The 17934-nt window shown below is 36.9% G+C and overlaps 1 protein-coding gene across 7 annotated transcripts in view; it reads left to right on the forward strand.

Annotated features, from left to right (window-relative positions):
- Positions 1–17934, forward strand: part of NPEPPS (aminopeptidase puromycin sensitive) — a 136092-nt gene that overhangs the window by 77407 nt on the left and 40751 nt on the right. For all 7 annotated transcript variants that reach the window (XM_081582336.1, XM_081582332.1, XM_081582335.1 and 4 more), the window contains one exon: positions 11606–11683. In XM_081582336.1, coding sequence (XP_081438462.1) covers positions 11606–11683 — 78 coding nt within the window. The remainder of the gene's footprint in view (positions 1–11605; positions 11684–17934) is intronic.

Below are 17934 nucleotides of genomic sequence, written 5' to 3' on the forward strand. Positions count from 1 at the left end.
GATGATATCCTTCTCTCTCTCTCTCTTTTTTTTTTCTTAATTTGGCTGCATTAGATCTTTGTTGAGGCTTGAGGAATCTTTTCCTTGCACTGCTCAGACTTTCCACTTGTGGCATGTGGGCTCTCTAGCTATGGTTCATGGGCTCTGGAGGATGCAGGCTCAGTAGCTGCTGTGCGTTCAGGTTTAGTTGCTCTGCAACACTTGGGATCTTAGTTTCCTGACCAGGGATCCAACCCGAATCTCCAGCATTGCACAGCAGGTTCTTAACTGGACTGGACCACCAGCAAAGTCTTGGTATCCATCTGTTTTTGTATGACCCCCTCTCAAAATTTTTGAACTTTTTATTGTGAAAATTATCATTACCTCAAAAATGTGCATGTAACAGTTTTATAGCTTAGTACTAAACCTCATAAACCTCTCACATGCTCCCTTCTGGTCACATCCTGCCTTCCTGGAAGAGATTACCTTACTTTTGAGGTAATCATTTTCTTAATTTGCTCTATAGTGACAATTTAAGTGTGCATCCCTGAACAATATTGCTTCATTTACCCTTTTTTGTATTTTATAAAAATGGAATCATAGTAAATACTGTGTGGTTTCTTTCACTTAAGGTATTAAGTTTTAAAGGTTTAGCCACATTATTTTGTGTAGCTTGAGTTTTTTCTCTTTTGTCACTGCCCTGTATTCTATTATAGGAATATACCAAATATTTTTATCCATTCTCCCATTGGTGGACACTGATGAACATTTGGATTGTGTCAGTTTAGGGCTACTACGCACAATGGTGTTCGTACTTAATGTTCAGCTTGGTGCATGTAAGCCCACTTTTCCATAAAGTATATGCCTATGAGTGGAGTTGCTCAGTTATAGCGTATGCATATCTTTGGATTATAGCAGTTATATTACTTCCACGAGTGGGTTCCAGCTATGCTGTGTTCTCGTTAACACTTGATATTTTCAGACTTCTTACTGTTAGCTAACTTGGTGAGTATTTGATGGAGGTTTTAATTTTGATTTTGATTTTAATGAGGTCGGTTACCTTTTATATGTATATTGAACATATTTATTTCCTCTATTGTGATGTATCTGTTAAAGTTTTTTTGCCCATTTTTCTACTGAGCTTTGTGTCTTTTTCTTAGAATTTAAAAGAATTCTTTTTATGTTCTGGATATAAGTTCTTTGCCACTTAGATGTTACAAATATCTTCTGCATCTTCACTTTCTTAATGATGCCTCTTAATGTACAGAAGTTCTTAATTCTCACAGGGTCAAATTTATTATTGTTTTCATTTATATTTATTTTTAATTGATTGATGATTGCTTTACAATATTGGTTTGATTTCTGTCATACATCAACACGAATTAACCATAGATGTACATATGTTCCCTCCCTCTTGAATTTCCCTCTGACCTCCCAACCTTTCCCACTCTAGCTTATTACAGAGAGCTTCCCTGGTGGTTCAGATGGTAAAGAATCTGCCTGCAATGCGGGAGACTTGGGTTTGATCCCTGGGTTGGGAAGATCCCCTGGAGGAGGTCTTGGCAACCCACTCCAGTGTTCTTGCCTGGAGAATCCGCATGGACAGAGGAGCCTTGTGGGCTACAGTCCATGGGGTCACAAAGAGTCAGACACAACTGAGCAACTAACCACAGCATAGCACAGCTTATTACAGAGCCCCGGTTATCATTGTTTTCCTTTATTGCTCTTTTGTTCTTAAGTTTCCCCCCTATTGCAACATCATGAAGGTATCTTCCTGTATTATCTTCTGAAAACTTCATTGTTTTGACTTTCATAATCTACTTCTTGGGCTTCCCTGGTAGCTCAGCTGGTAACAAATCCACTTGCAATGCAGGAGACCCCAGTTCAACTCCTAGGTCACGAAGTTCCCCTGGAAAAAGGATAGGATACCCACTCCAGTATTCTTGGGCTTCCCTGGTGGCTCAGATGGTAAAGAATCTGCCTGCAGTGTGGGAGATCTGGGTTTCAAATCCTAAAAGATGATGCTATTGAGTTTATTGCTATACTCAATATGCCAGCAAATTTGGAAAACTGAGCAGTGGCCACAGGACTGCAAAAGGTCAGTTTTCATTCCAGTCCCAAAGAAAGGCAATGCCAAAGAATGTTCAAGCTACTGCACAATCGCACTCATCTCACATGCTAGCAAAGTAATGCTCAAATTCTCCAAGCTAGGCTTCAAAGGTACGTGAACTGAAAACTTCCAGATGTTCAAGCTGGATTCAGAAAAGGCAGAGGAACCAGAGATCAGATTGCCAACATCTGTTAGGTTGTAGAAAAACCAAGAGAATTCCAGAAAAACATCTGCTTCATTGACTACACTAAAGCCTTTGACTGTGTGGATCACAGCAAACTTTTGAAAATTCTTAGAGAGATGGGAATAGCAGACCACCTTACCTACCTCCTGAGAAACCTGTATGCAGGTCAAGAAGCAACAGCTGGAACTGGAAATGTAACAACAGACTGGTTCCAAATTGGGAAAGGAGTACGTCAAGGCTGTGTATTGTCACCCTGCTTATTTAACTTATATGCAGAGTTCATAATGTGAAATGCTGCGCTGGATGAAGCACAAGCTGGAATCAAGATTGCTGGGAGAAATATCAATAACCTCAGATATGCAGATGACACCACCCTTATGGCAGAAAGCAAAGAGGAACTAAAGAGCCTCTTGATGAAGGTGAAACAGGAGAGTAAAAAAGTTGACTTAAAACTCAGCTTCAAAAAACTAAGATCATGGCATCCAGTCCCATCATTTCATGGCAAATAGATGGGGAAACAATGGAAACACTGACAGACTTTATTTTCTTGGACTCCAAAATCACTGCAGACAGTGACTGCAGCCATGAAATTAAAAGACGCTTGCTCCTTGGAAGAAAAGCTGTGACCAACCTCGACAGCATATCAAAAAGCAGAGACCTTACTTTGTCAACAAAAATCCGTCTAATCATGGTTTTTCCAGTAGTCATGTATGGATGTGAGAGTTGGACCGTAAGGAAGGCTGAGTGTCGAAGAATTTGTGCTTTTGAACTGTGGTATTGGAGAAAACCCTTGAGAGTCCCCCTAACAGCAAGGAGATCAAACCAATCAATCTTAAAGGAAATCAATCCTGAATATTCATTGGAAGGACTGATGCTGAAGCTTCAGCTCAGCTTCAATACTTTGGCCACCTGATGCGAAGAGCCGACTCATTAGAAAAGACCCTGATGCTGGAAAAGATTGAAGACGGGAGAAGAAGGGGACAACAGAGGATGAGATGGTTGGATGGTATCACCGACTCAAGGGACATGAGTTTGAGCAAGCTCTGGGAGTTGGTGAAGGACAGGAAGCCTGGCATGCGGCAGTCAATGGGATTGCAAGGAGTCAGACATGACTGAGCGACTAAAAAATAATCTACTTTTTAGGTGCAGTGTGAATCCAGATCCCGAAGCTTGGCTTTTACTCCTTAATGGGAATTCTGTTGTCTCAGTGCTGGTTATGAGAACATGATCCTTCCCCCACTGCTCTGCAGTGTTCCATTTAGTAGACGACATGGAGGAAATGATACTTTTAGTATCTGTTGATTAAGTTCTTGGTCAACCTTCTGTGGATTTAGTGATACTTTAAAATAGAATTTATGTGACTACTGATACTATTTTTTAAATTTGGAAAAAAAAAACGTGAGCCACTTTAGCATCTAAATAATTTTTTTTTTCGGCTGGGCTTCATGGCATAGGGGATCTTAGTTCCCTACCAGGGATTGAAATGTGCACCCTACATTGGAAGCATGGAGTCTTAATCACTGGATTGCCAGGGAAATCCCCAGATAATGTTTTATGTTTACATTGTCAGTGCAATAAAGAGATCAGATAACCAGTGAGACCTGCACAAAGCCTGTGTTTAATAGGAAGGAAACTGTTTATTTATTCTTTATTTTTTATATTTAATGCTTTACTTTTTAATATTTAGGTAGCATGGTACAGATGGAATAAAAGATTAAATTGAAATACAGGATTGTAAGTGCGTATGGATATATTTAGAAATTTTCAGTTAGGAGAAACTCTGACCTAGATTTTTTTAATAGGGAAAACAGGAGTTACCTTAAAATTACTCATTGTGTTACTCATTGTTAATACAAATTGGCCTTAACAGCTGTAGGTTCCCTCATAGGGGTAGGTGCTTACTAAATAAAAAGCATGGTATCCCTCTTGAGGCCTATTATGGCAGAAGAGAGCACCAGAATTAGTATATTAAATGATAAAATGAGAAAGGCCAGCAGAAAAGGGGAAAATTACAATGAAGTAATTTTTAATTTTAATATTTTTAATTGGAGGATAATTGTTTTACAGTGTTGTGTTTCTGCTGTACAACAACGTGAATTCGCTATAAGAATATATATATCCCCTCCCTCTGGAGCATCCCTCCCACCACCCCAGTATGCTACCCCTCTATGTCATCGCAGAACACCCAGCTGAGCTGCCTATGTTACACAGCAGCTTCCCATGAACTATCTATTTAACACATGGTAGAGTGTGTGTGTGTGTGTGGTGTATCAGTGCTACTCTCTCAGTTCGTCCCACCTTCTCTTACCCCCTCCGCCCACCGCCCACCCCCACCCCCCTGCCCGCCCCGCTGTGTCCACAAAACAGTTCTCTGTTCTGTTCTCTATGTCTCTACTTTGTCTTTACTTCTCTATGTCTGTGTCCCTATTCCTGCCCTGCAGATAGGTTCATAAGTAAAGTAGATTTATGAAGGGGCCTGAGGATCCTGGTATTCTTTGTGGAAGTGAGCAGAGTAATTTAAAGGAAACGTACTGGACCAGATAGCATACCTGCACAAATATCAAACAGAAAACAAACTCTGTATTCTAGAAGAACTCATATGAGAGAGGTTCTCAAATTTTGTCAGAGACTAAGTGGTGATTGCAGCCATGAAATTAAAAGACGCTTACTCCTTGGAAGGAAAGTTATGACCAACCTAGACAGCATATTAAAAAGCAGAGACATAACTTTGTCAACAGAGGTCCATCTAGTGAAGGCTGTTTTTTTCCCAGTAGTCACGTATGGATGTGAGAGTTGGACTATAAAGAAAGCTGAGTGCAAAAGAATTGATGCTTTTGAACTGTGGTGTTGGAGAAGACTCTTGAGAGTCCCTTGGACTGCAAGGTGATCCAACCAGTCCATCCTAAAGGAAATCAGTCCTGGGTGTTCATTGGAAGGACTGTGTTGAAGCTGAAACTCCAATATTTTGGCCACCTGATGTGAAGAGCTGACTCATTGGAAAAGACCCTGATGTTAGGAAAGATTGAAGGCAGGAGGAGAAGGGGACGATGGAGGATGAGATGGTTAGATGGCATCACTGACTCAATGGATATGAGTTTGGGTAAACTCTGGGAGTTGGTGATGGACAGGGAGACCTGGTGTGCTGTGGTTCATGGGGTCTCAAAAAGTCCGACACGACTGAGTGACTGAACTAAACTGAAGTGGTACAGTTATTAAGAGTGTCTGCCTTCTTCTGGTTATAGTGAAAGCTTTTTGCACTGGTAGACTGTGCAAACAAGATGAGCCACTTCACCTTTTGTGTTCTCTAAGAATCACTGTGGTTTTTGAGTTATGATTGGCCAGAGTCCTAAAGATCTAGGCAAGAGTGCCTCCTCCTTAATAAGCCATAATTGGAAAACCCAGAATGAGAACACATATTCATTTAGATTTGTTTGATAAATGGACATGCTATACAGATTTGACCAGGATCTCAAAAGGAGTATCTTTCAAAAGATTTTACCATTACAAAATTTTTCATAATTAATATGTTTACATGATGCCAAATTTAAAAGGTATACAGTACTAAATAAGCCTGCTTTCCCCCACTCCAGCCTTCCACCTCTCCTGCCTAGAGACAAAGTTGTCAGATTTGTATGTATCCTTCCTCAGATGTTCTAAGCATTTATAGACATATATGTTCATGTGTGTCTGTATATCTACAGATATCTATAGATATATGTATGTGTATGTATCTGTATCTACATATGTATTGTGTGTGCTCATAAATGATAGCATACTGTGAACATAGTTCTGAAATTCTTTGTACTTATAAATCAAAATTGTATCTTAAATTATTTTTTAACTTTGTAGACTATATATTGTCATGAATAAACTTTTTTAGTCAAACTGAATATTAGTAGTTTTGAGTATAAGATCTTTTTGTTATGATTTTGTACATGCTATGATTATATTAAAGTTTTGCTTCTGTTTATTTGATTACTAAAATACATACATACATACTCAACACATGCATGCTTATACCCAAATATGTGTGTTTATGTCCACATATTTCAAAACGCCAATTATGTTTAGTTTTTTTCTGAAACGCAGTACTCTGTTGTAAGTAATTTCAGCAAGAGTCCTTATTTATACAGGTATAATGAATTAGTGGGCTTTCCTGGTGGCAGTAAAGAATCCTCCTGCCAAATAGGAAACACAGGTTTGATCCCTGGGTCCGAAAGATCCCCTGGAAAAGGAAGTGGCAACCACTTCAGTATTCTTGCCTGGGAAACCCAGTGGACAGAGGAGTCTGGCGGGCTACAGTCCATGGGGTTGCAGAGTCAAATATGACTTAGGGGCTCAACAACAACAATGAATTAGTTGTAGTTAACAAAGAACTGTTAGATATATTATGATCTGGAAAAAGAGTGTTAATGTTTTTGATGGTCATAACCAGACACTATGCTAAGCACTTTACATAGAGTGCATTATATATAATCTTCAAATAACTAAGGAATAGGTAATGATTTTAATTTTATAGATGTGACAGGGAAGGCTCAGATTTGATAACTGCATATGCCTGATTATAAGATTACTATTCTCCCATTTAAAATATTTTTAAGTTTTTTTGTCAAGGTCAAGTTTGGTTAAGCTTCAGTTCAGTTCAGTAGCTCAGTCAGTTCAGTCGCTCAGTCATGTACGACTCTTTGTGACCTCATGGACTGCAGCACGCCAGGCCTCCCTATCCATCACCAACTCCCAGAGTTTACCCAAACTCATGTCCATTGAGTCGGTGATGCCATCCAACCATCTCATCCCCTGTTGTCCCCTTCTTCTCCTGCCTTCAGTCTTTCCCAACATCAGGGTCTTTTCCAGTGAGTCAGCTCTTCGCATCAGGTGGCCAAAGTATTGGAGTTTCAGCTTCAACGTCAGTCCTTCCAATGAACACTCAGGACTGATTTCCTTTAGGATGGACTGGTTGAATGTCCTTACAGTCCAAGGGACTCTCAAGAGTCTTCTCCAGCACCACAGTGCAAAAGCATCAGTTCTTCGGCGCTCAGTTTTCTTTATAGTCCAACTGTCACATCCGTACATGACCACTGGAAAAACCATAGCTTTGACTAGACGGACCTTTGTTGGCAAAGTAATGTCTCTGCTTTTTAATATGCTGTATAGGTTGGTCATAACTTTCCTGCCAAGAAGTAAACATCTTTTAATTTCATGGCTGCAGTCACCATCTGCAGTGATTTTGGAGCCCAAGAAGATAGTCTGTCACTGTTACCATTGTTTCCCCATCTATTTTTCATGAAATGATGGAACTGGATGCCATGATCTTAGTTTTTTGAATGTTGAGTTTTAAGCCAACTTTTTCACTTTCCTGTTTCACCTCATCCAGAGACTCTTTAGTTCTTCTTTGCTTTCTGCCATAAGAGTGGTGTCATCTGTGTATCTGAGGTTATTGATACTGTTTATACATGACGTAGGGAAGTGTCTACTTATAATGCTCAATTTACATATATACAATTTAAATTATAACTATATTAATGTAAACATTAATTTGGTAATATTGCCTTTACTTTACTGAAGCATATTTATTGAAACTTTTCATGTACCTTTAGCATTGTATTAATGGCTTTCCACACTTTGAACAATCTAATTGTTTCAGAGCAAATACTATCTTCTAAGGTATCAAAGGCTATTGAATACAGTTCCCTGTGTTATACAGTAGGATATTAATAAAATCTGATCTATCAGTTTTTTATTTTGTGATTAGTGCTTTTTTTGGATCTTCTCCAAGAAATAATTGCCCATCTCAAGCAGATTTAGATTTTCGTTCTGAATATTGTAGGACTCCCATTAGAGGCTTTGATCTCACTGATTACCCTAGCTGCTATAACGTAGACTATAAGGCAGCAATAATGGAAACATACCAGTTAAGAAGCCATTATGGTGACCTAGAAGAGAAGTGGAGAAGGCAATGGCACCCCACTCCAGCACTCTTGCCTGGAAAATTCCATGGACGGAGGAGCCTGGTAGACTACAGTCCATGGGGTTGTTAAGAGTCGGACACGACTGAGCGACTTCACTTTCACTTTTCATTTTCATGCACTGGAGAAGGAAATGGCAACCCACTCCAGTATTCTTGCCTAGAGAATCCCAGGGACGGCGGAGCCTGGTGAGCTGCCGTCTGTGGGGTCGCACAGAGTCGGTCACGACTGAAGCGACTTAGCAGCAGAAGAGAAGTAATGGTACACAGGACTGGGCTGTAGTGGTAGAACCTTGAAAATTCTGGGATTAAGAATGTTGAATTTGCTTGTTGAATGTATGGTGTTAGAGACAAACAGAAATGGAGAGGGAGGCAGTTAGGATGATTTCTTATTTTTGGCTTGTGCCACTGAATAATGGTGGTGATGTACAAAACTACTTGACTGAGGTTATTTCACACACTACTTTTGCAAAGTACCATGTTGTCCATGCGAAGTAATTGGAAGAGTGTCCCATAATCCAGGACACTTTTAAAGAATTAAGATATATGGCTACTTTCTTTTTACTGAGAGAGAATTTTAGAGGAAATTTTGCTCTTTGTTTTATACACAGGTGTAGTTGATATGTGTACATTTGGAAGGATATGCAGTAGAATATAATCTAGCAATACAGTATTTGATTGTTTCAATTTAAAATCAATTTAAAAACTGCTATTCTTTTGCTTTTCTGTTTTCATTTCTTACCAGTTTGAAGCTTTTCTTGTGCATTTATAAAAACAAGTTAGTTTTAGTAAACTTCTATAGAGATAGTTTTTGATCAGAGTAGCTTGCTGCTGCTGCTACTGCTGCTGCTGCTGCTAAGTCGCTTCCGTCGTGTCCGACTCTGTGCGACCCCGTAGACAGCAGCCCACCAGGCTCCCCAGTCGCTGGGATTCTCCAGGCAAGAATACTGGAGTGGGTTGCCATTGCCTTCTCTGCAGAGTACCTTAGAGGTACCATAATTCTCCTTTATATCTGAGTTAGAAAAGTGCATTCTTAATCCTTGAAGTGCCTTTTAGCTTCCCTGTAGGCTAAGGAATTTTCTATTCTTGGGGATCAAGTTAGAGCAAATCTCAGATTTTTGCCAGCCAAGGTCATTGTTTCAGTAGAGATTTATTTCATCAATATTATATATATACCAAACCTTGAGTTTCTCTTCAAATTTAGGAGCTATCTTATGATAGTAGAAAGAATTTTGGCAATAGGAATAGGAGAAGAACTGAGTTCTAGTCCAGCAGTGTGCAGGAACTGAGTTCTAGTCCATCGGTGTGACCTTGGGTAAATCATTTACTTTATATACTTCATTTTCTTCATCTGTAAAATGAGAAATAATTGATTATAAAGTTCTTTTAAAAACAAATTATAAATTCTTATTGGTTTTATAAAGATTTTGGCTTTATAAAACGTGTTTGAACCATCATATTAGAAACATTGGGAATTTAATCTTTGGGTAACTTATGAGAAAAGAGTGAATTGTGGGCATCTTGCCTGACTCATAGAATGTTATTAAATCTGAATCACTGTTACCAATATCAAACTTAAGCCTGTGACTGGTAAGGCTGCCTCTCTTTTAATAATAACTTTTTGAGATATAATTCACACACTATAGAATTCAATTCAGTGGTTTTTAAGCCACCGTCAGAATGAATTTTAGAACATTTTCATCACCCCAAAAAGAAAGTACCCATGAGCTGTCACTTTCTATTTCTGCATGACCTTCCAGCCCTAGGCAGCCACTAGTTTACTTTCTGTCAGTATAGATTTACCAATTCTGAACATTTCATATAGACATGTGGCCTTTTGTGTTTGGTTTCTTTCACTTAACATGTTTTCAAGGCTTGTCCATATTGTAGCATATATTAACACTTCATTTCTTTTTATTGTCACATAATATTCCATTGTATATCCCATATTATCTGTTCATCAGTTGATGGACATTTGAGTTGTTTCTACTTTTTGACTACTAAGAACCTTTGTGTATACATTTTTGTATGGACATATGTATTCATTTCTCTTGGGTATATACCTAAGAGTGGAATTTCTGGGTTATATAGTTAATTCTGTATTTAATCTTTTGAGGAGCTGCCAGGCTGTTTCCCAGAACATTTGGAAACATTTTTACATTCCTATCAGCAATGGGTGAGGGTTCCAGATTCTCTACATCCTCCCTAAACTTATCATTGTCTTTTTGGTTATAGTTGTCCTAGTGGGTATGAAGTGGTAACACATTGTGGTTTTGATTTGCATTTCCCTGATGATTAAAGATGTTGAACATCTTTTCAAGTGCTTATTAAGGCTGCCTCTTTGGGCAGTTTTTCTTTTGGAGTGAGGATGTGGGTGGGAGTTGATCTGCTTAGCTCTTTTCCTAAAGTGTTAACTAAGCATTCTGAAGTATCAGTTAAATAAGCAGACTCTTCTTACTACTGGTAGGGAGTAAATCAAAACTTTAATTTAATCCGCACACCTGTTTTTACCTTCCTTATTTCTATAAAATGTAACAACAAAGAATTTCAGTGGAAATATGACTTATATCTTGTTGGAATTGCTACCTATGTTTGAGTGGGAGAACAGAACTTTCACTGATATATGTTTTTTTGTTTTATTTTTTTGAATTATTTTTAAGTGTGTTGGGTCTTTGGCTTTTCTCTAGTCATGGGGAGCGGGGGCCATTCTCTAGTTGCAGTGCAGGGGCTTCTCGGTGCAGTGGCTCATCTTGTTGCAGATCCTGTGCTCTAGGTGCACAGGCTTCAGTAGTTGCGCAACGTGGCCTCCAGAGTTGTAGTTTCTGGGCTCTAGAGCGCAGGCTTCTTAGTTGTGGTGTATGGGCGTGCACAGGCTCAAATTAGTTGCATGTGGGATTTTCCCAGATCTGGGATCTAACCCATGTCTCCTGCATTGGCAGGCGGGTTCTTTATCACTGACATATCTTTAACACTGAAATCTTGGCAACCTGTTCTGTATTTCAAATGTTCAGAAGTAAGACTGCAACGTATAAAGCAGTATCATCACACAAAGAAGGATGAAGTGTGTGTGTCTGAAAATCTGGTAGAAAACCTTTTCACATTTATAGTAGCCCTGTTTTCCTTATATCATGAAAGTTTTGTGAATTAATGTAGGATGTGTAATTGTTTTTAAGGAGCATATTTAGCTTAGGTTACATAGTCTAAAATAGGTTAGTTTGAAATGACACTCTTGTTAATAGGAACTTAATTTATTAAATTCAGAATATTTAATTTTATTTGAGATTTTGCTCTTGAAAATGTTAATTGCTGCAGCCTGGATTTGGTCCAGTCAGATTTGTGAAGTAATTTTTTTTTTTTTCCATTCCAGAAATACACGCTACAGGATTTAACTATCAAAATGAAGATGAAAAAGTCACCTTGTCTTTTCCTAGTACTCTCCAACCAGGTAGGAGACATGACTTTTATAAAATCCCATAATGAATAGTGACATCTTACTTCTCCCCCCACAATTTATTGCATGTCTTTTTTTTTTTTTTTAAAAAGCTCTTTGTTTTAGGGAGATTAAGTATTAAGATCTTAGGCAAACTCTGGGAGATGGTGAGGGACAGGGATGCCTGGCGTTCTGCAGTCCATGGGGTCTCAAAGAGTCAGACACTGCTTGACAACTGAACAACAATAACAAAGTATTAAGATAGAGCTTAAAACAGTCAGGTTCATTTCAACTTTTAGCCCACTAGAAAAAAGTAAAAAATGACAGTCATTCTATTCTAGAACATAATGCATTGTTTTCACTTTTTCAGTTTCAGTTTTTTAAAATTACATCTACCTAGTTCTTCTACTAATTGAATCCAAATATCTGAGGCAAATGTTCCACAGATGATTTTGAGGTACAATCAGAGATTAGAGAGATGCTGTGCTAAGTGAGGGCATGGAAGGAAAGATTCGTTGATACATTACTGTATGTGCTATTTAAAAGCACAAAGAAACTAGACGTTCTGAGCTTTATATAATGGAAGAAGTGATATACAAATCAGTTGGTAAAGTACTGAGACTTTGATAAATGAGCATATGAAAAGCCACAGATAATATGAAAGAAAATGCAAATGAATAGTAACAGTATTAAGATATTTGCCCTCCTCGTAATGAGAAATATTAAAATAACTGCTACTGATAATACCAGTTTTTGTCTGTCATGTAATCAGAAGTAAAAAAATGAATCTCGATGTGACAGCCTTAATATTACTAGTAAGAATGTAAATCCATGTAATTTATTTGGAAGGCAGCATGGAGGTATGTGTTAAGAGCCCAAAGATATTCATGTCTTTTGACCTGTCAATTCTGGTATTAGGAATACAGTATCCTAAAGAAAAGTCATAAATACAAAAAATACCTTATGCCTAGAAGTGTCTCTTCAGACATTACTAAGATAGTAAAAAATTAGAATTAATACATTTGTCCAACACTAAGGGAATAATTAAGCTAATTATGACATATATGTATGGTGAATACATCCAGCAATTAAAAGTGAGGTTTGTGAATTCTTAACACTGTAAAGTACTTATTGTAATGTAAAATTGAAAAGCAGAATACAGAATTACACATATAAATAAGGTGATGAATCATATCTCTAAAATGGTATTAATAATATTATATGTCTGGTTGTTGACATAATTGATGATTTTTGTTCTTATTCATACCCTTCTCAGTTTTCCATAATTTTTATATTGAGAATATATTCCCTCAATATGAAAGTATTTATAGAAAAATTTTAAATTGGAGAAGTTTTATCTTGGTACTCTTAAGGACCTTTCATTTTGTCTTTTTTTCACTAGGATTATTTTTGTGTGAAATTATTATAAAAACAAATGTCTGCCATGAACCTGTATTAAAAGATACTGAAGATAATAACCTGACAATTGAGAATTCCTCTCTCTGACCCCTTCTACTTTTATTGTCTAGTGAATCCTTCCAGAAATATTCTATGTATACATAAGTGTATGTGTACACTTTAACCCACAAATGGGATCACAGATATCAGTGGCTTACAACAAATATTTCTTGTTTACACATGGCCCTGAGGACTGCTGATCATCTGCAGACATATTGCCAACTTCCCTGAACCCCACTAAGCTCGTGTGCCTGTTGATGCCAGGCTCCGTAGTGAGTAGCTGCTATGTGCAGCATGCTGTTCTCTCATATGGCAGAGGGCAGAAGCTCGGGGCTGGAGACAGCACCAAATAACAGACATTTAAAGCTTCTACGTGGATGGTGATGTGCATTCACATTTCATTGAGCAAAGCAAATAGCATGGCCAAGCCCAAAGTCACTGTGGCAACAATTACCAGACATTTGATAAACTTCTAAATGAAACATAAAGCAAAAAGGAAAGCAGTAAGTATAATAGAAATATAGAGAATTGAAAGAAGCAAAGAAAAATGAAAAGAAAGCCCCCCCAAGCCCAAACAGATTAATATCCTAAGGAGTATTACTAATATTACATTCATTAAATAAGAACAGGATGGAATAGAATAAGAAAACTTTTGGAAATTATAATATATTAGGAGTAAAAAAAACAAAACAAGTTTTGAAAGGTGAAATAGAGGCATCTTCCAAATAGGAAGATTGGAGGACTGATCTAGCAGGACCAGACATCCAGCTAGTGAAAGAGAAGACATAGAAAATGGGAAGAGGAAATTATGAAAAACACACAACATGAAAATTTATTTGAACTGATGAGACAGAAGCCTTAAGTTTGAAAAAATACACTATCAAAAGGAAACTCAATAAAGGTAAGAAGTCCCACATCAAAGCAAATTTTAGAATTTTCAGGGGATAAAGTGAGGCTCTCAAAGAGTTTCTACCCAAGGCGAGGGAGTTGGGAGGAAGTTACCTTCAAGGTTGGGAAATCAGAAGAGCGGTAGATTTACAATGGAAACCAGACTCTAATAAAGCCATTCCTTGAAAATTATAAGTGAATCTGACTCTCAATTTAGAATTCTATGCTTAGCCACACAATGAGTTTAAAGAAAATATTTTCAGATCTTTGAAGTTATGGAAAATTTTAATTCTTTGTGAAAGATATAGTAGTGGAGATGTAGTTTAGCTCAAACTTCACTTTTTATAGTAAGAAGAAAATTGAAAAATGAAAAAAATAGCTAAATAAGCAAGGTATTTAGAAATCACAGAGTTGTTACTGAGGCAAGTATAGGGAGTAAGTAGCATTGGGCGTGCCTGCAGCTTATATAGGTGGGCCTATAGAACTGTGTTGTGTGTTAGCTGCTCAGTCGTGTGTGACTCTTTGCGACCCCATGGACTGTAGCTCGCCAGGTTCCTCTGTCCTTGGGATTTTCCAGGCAAGAATACTGGAGTGGGTTGCCATTTCCTTCTCCAGGGAATCTTCCCAACTCAGGGATCAAATCTGGGTCTCCTGAATTGCAGGCAGATATATGAGGTTTAAAACTGTGAACTATTATTTTGATAGAAATGACAGGAAATTTTTAAAAAACTTAAAATCTGTATCATTACAGACTATATTCTGTGTTCATACTGTGAAAAGATTAAAGTCAGTAGCAAAAGACAAACAAAAAAAAAATGCCTTGTCATATATTCGAAAAATGATACTTCTGAAAATTAATGGGTCGAAGATTTGTTATAGAAATTAGAAAATATTTAGAACTGAATAATAAAATTGCTACATACAGAGCATGTGGGATGCAGGTAAAGCATTATTTTCAGAAAGGCTAAAAATTAATTAAGTGGGCATCAAGATCAATGTTAGACATAAAGAATAGGTAACTTGAAGAAAGTAGAAGAGAAAGATTTAAGAGCAGAAATTAATGAAATAAAAGTGAGGAAGAGAGAAGCAAAAATATTTAAAGGTGGCTTAGAATAGCCTAAGAAGATACATAAACCTAGTTAGCATGTATAGAAAAAAAAATAGCATAGATTCAATTGTTTAGCATTAGGAAATTTGACATAATTTTTTAAATAAAAAATATTAGTGTGTTTATCAAAAGAAGCCAGAATATATTTGCTGGAACTCATCAGGTAAGAAAGGACATAAACTCCCAGAAGATATATATGTATGTGTGTATGTGTGTGTGTGAGGTATACATGTATATGAATGTATGTGTGTATTGTATATTCACACGTGTATCTACTGAGTGCTTAATCTGTGCCAGGTACTGTTTCATGTGCATCATAAACATTTGTTAATCCGTTTTGAAATAGATTCTATGATCTCTGCTTTAAAGATAAACTGTTGCACCAAATGATGTATTTAACTTAAATAACTTGCCCAAGGTCAACAGCTAATATAGTGGCAGTCAGAGAACACAAGCAATTTAATTCAAAATTTTGTACTACTAACCACCACATTATGCTTCTTTTATTTTTTAAATTAAATGTTAAAAAAATATAACATGTGCACGTGGTTTGAAATTCAGGTGATACATAGTGATGATTTGTTGGTTGTTCTGTTCCTGTCTTGCTCTCTCAGTGCCACTTCTCCAAAGTGATCAGTTTCCTATGTATTCTTTCAAAACTGCTCCATGCTTTTATAAGCATTTATGTTTATACCATTTAAGAACACAGAAGTTATCATGTCATATGTATTCTCTACCCTTCTTTTCTCCTTCTTGATATATAAGAGGTCATTTATTATCAGTATATAAGAGCTACATCATTCTTGATAAGGACTTTTTACAGTAGACCTGGTAAATTGTTAAGTCATTTCTAATAAAAGCAGGAACAAGTCATTGAAGATTATGACCATTAGTATACACTATACTTTTTTCCCAGGTGACGCTAGTGGTAAAGAACCTGCCTGACAATGCAGCAGACTTAAGAGACGCAGGTTCAATCCCTGGGCCTGGAAGATCCCCTGGAGAAGGCAATGGCAACCCACTCCAGTATTCTTGCCTGGAAAATCCCATGGACAGAGGAGCCTGGTGGGCTATGGTCCATGGGGACTCTAAATAAGAGTCAGACACAACTGAAGCGACTTAGCACGCACATACAAAGTATATTTGACAAAGTTTTGGAGATTTTTAGCTAATATAATATACTTAAGTAACTAATATGAATATTAGAATTAAAAATTATCTCATTTACAGGTGTGGTTGTATAAAATTATTGAATATACATAAATATCTGTTTGAAAATCATCGGCTTTCACATTTTCCTCAGATATCTGGGTCAGAGTTACCTAGTCATTCTTTGCTTTAAGAATAAAATCCTGATTTTTTTTTTCAAATTTCAGTAAGTGGTCTCTCTTCTGGTAATAAATACTGAGCATGTATCAGGAGGACATTAGTAACCTTTGTGTTTAGCCAATTCAAACTTAACAGTCATGCCAAATACTATATAACAAAGTAAAACATCTTCGTTTCTGAAATTGGCACCATTTTAGAATATTGGTTAACTTCCCATGATCATGGTAAGGCCTAACAACCTTAGAATCAGTAGTTAAGGATCCTGTAGAGTGACAATCATTTGCAAAATGCTAGAAGAGTTTAACATTTTGAAGAGTGGAAAACAGGATCATAAGAAATGGTAACAAAAAGTCAGAGACTTATTCTCTTTCTATAAAGTAATCTGTCTTAAATTTCATAGCTAGATGCATTAAATTTTTTATGATATAATTTTTAGTAATTTTGTTTCTTCAGGTTTTGCAACAATTATTATACTCTCCTAAGCTTTAAAGCCAAAGTTTTTTGGAGGAAGTCCTAATTTTTCAGTTGTTTAATTAATAAATGAGCTTATATGTTTTAAGGGGCTTATCACCCCCAGAAGATATTGTATACATTGGATATTCAAATAAGGCATCTAATTTGAGGAAGCAAAGTCAGTTATATGTGAAAATAGGTATAACATCGTGCTTTCTGGCAACTGGTTCTTTAGTGTGGTATAAAATTGACAGGTGAAACTTATCATGAAGTCCTGTTTTCTCCTGTTTTTGCCCTAAAATTCTGTATCAATAGCAAATATTCTGTAATTAGTACTATATAATGTGACACCAATTAAATTTAGTAATATATTAAAAAAAACAAAACTTGTGTTTTGTTTGAAGTTCAAGTAATAATGCTTCCCAATAATTTGTATTTTGTAGTCTGCCACTTTTCAGAAATGGTCATTGTCAATATCTTGTTATAGTATTATGACCTTGGAGATTTAAAACCGAGTGAAAATGTGAGCAGACTTTCTTATTTAGTTAAGAGTTTTAAATCCACTTTTATTCCAAGTAGGAAAAGTCAAAAGTAGATTTACCATGGAATATGAAGACATCTTAACAGTTGACTTATTGAAAAACAGACTGACCAATTCCATTTATGGAATTGTAACATAAAATTTCATCAAACAGTTCTATTTTTAAAGAGGTTTTCGTAGTCTAATAGATATTCTTTACGAACTTTATTGGGGCTTCCCGGGGGTGGCTCACCAGCCAAGCAGGAGACATGGGTTTGATCCCTGGGTTGGGAAGATCGAGGGAGAAGGAAATGGCAACTGACTCCAGTATCCTTGCCTGGGAAATCCCTTGGACAAAGGAGCCTGGGTTGCAGAGTTGGACATGACTTAGCGACTAAACAACAACAACAACAGAAACTTGATTACTGTGAACACATGTGCTTTTTTTTTTTAATCAGTGAATTCCTAATGAAAATAGAGAAATGTTATATTATTTATAGCTAAATTCTT

This window comes from Giraffa tippelskirchi, chromosome 3 (genome assembly GCF_054371585.1).
Source record: "Giraffa tippelskirchi isolate mGirTip1 chromosome 3, T2T-mGirTip1v1.2.pri, whole genome shotgun sequence".
Lineage (NCBI taxonomy): Eukaryota > Metazoa > Chordata > Mammalia > Artiodactyla > Giraffidae > Giraffa > Giraffa tippelskirchi.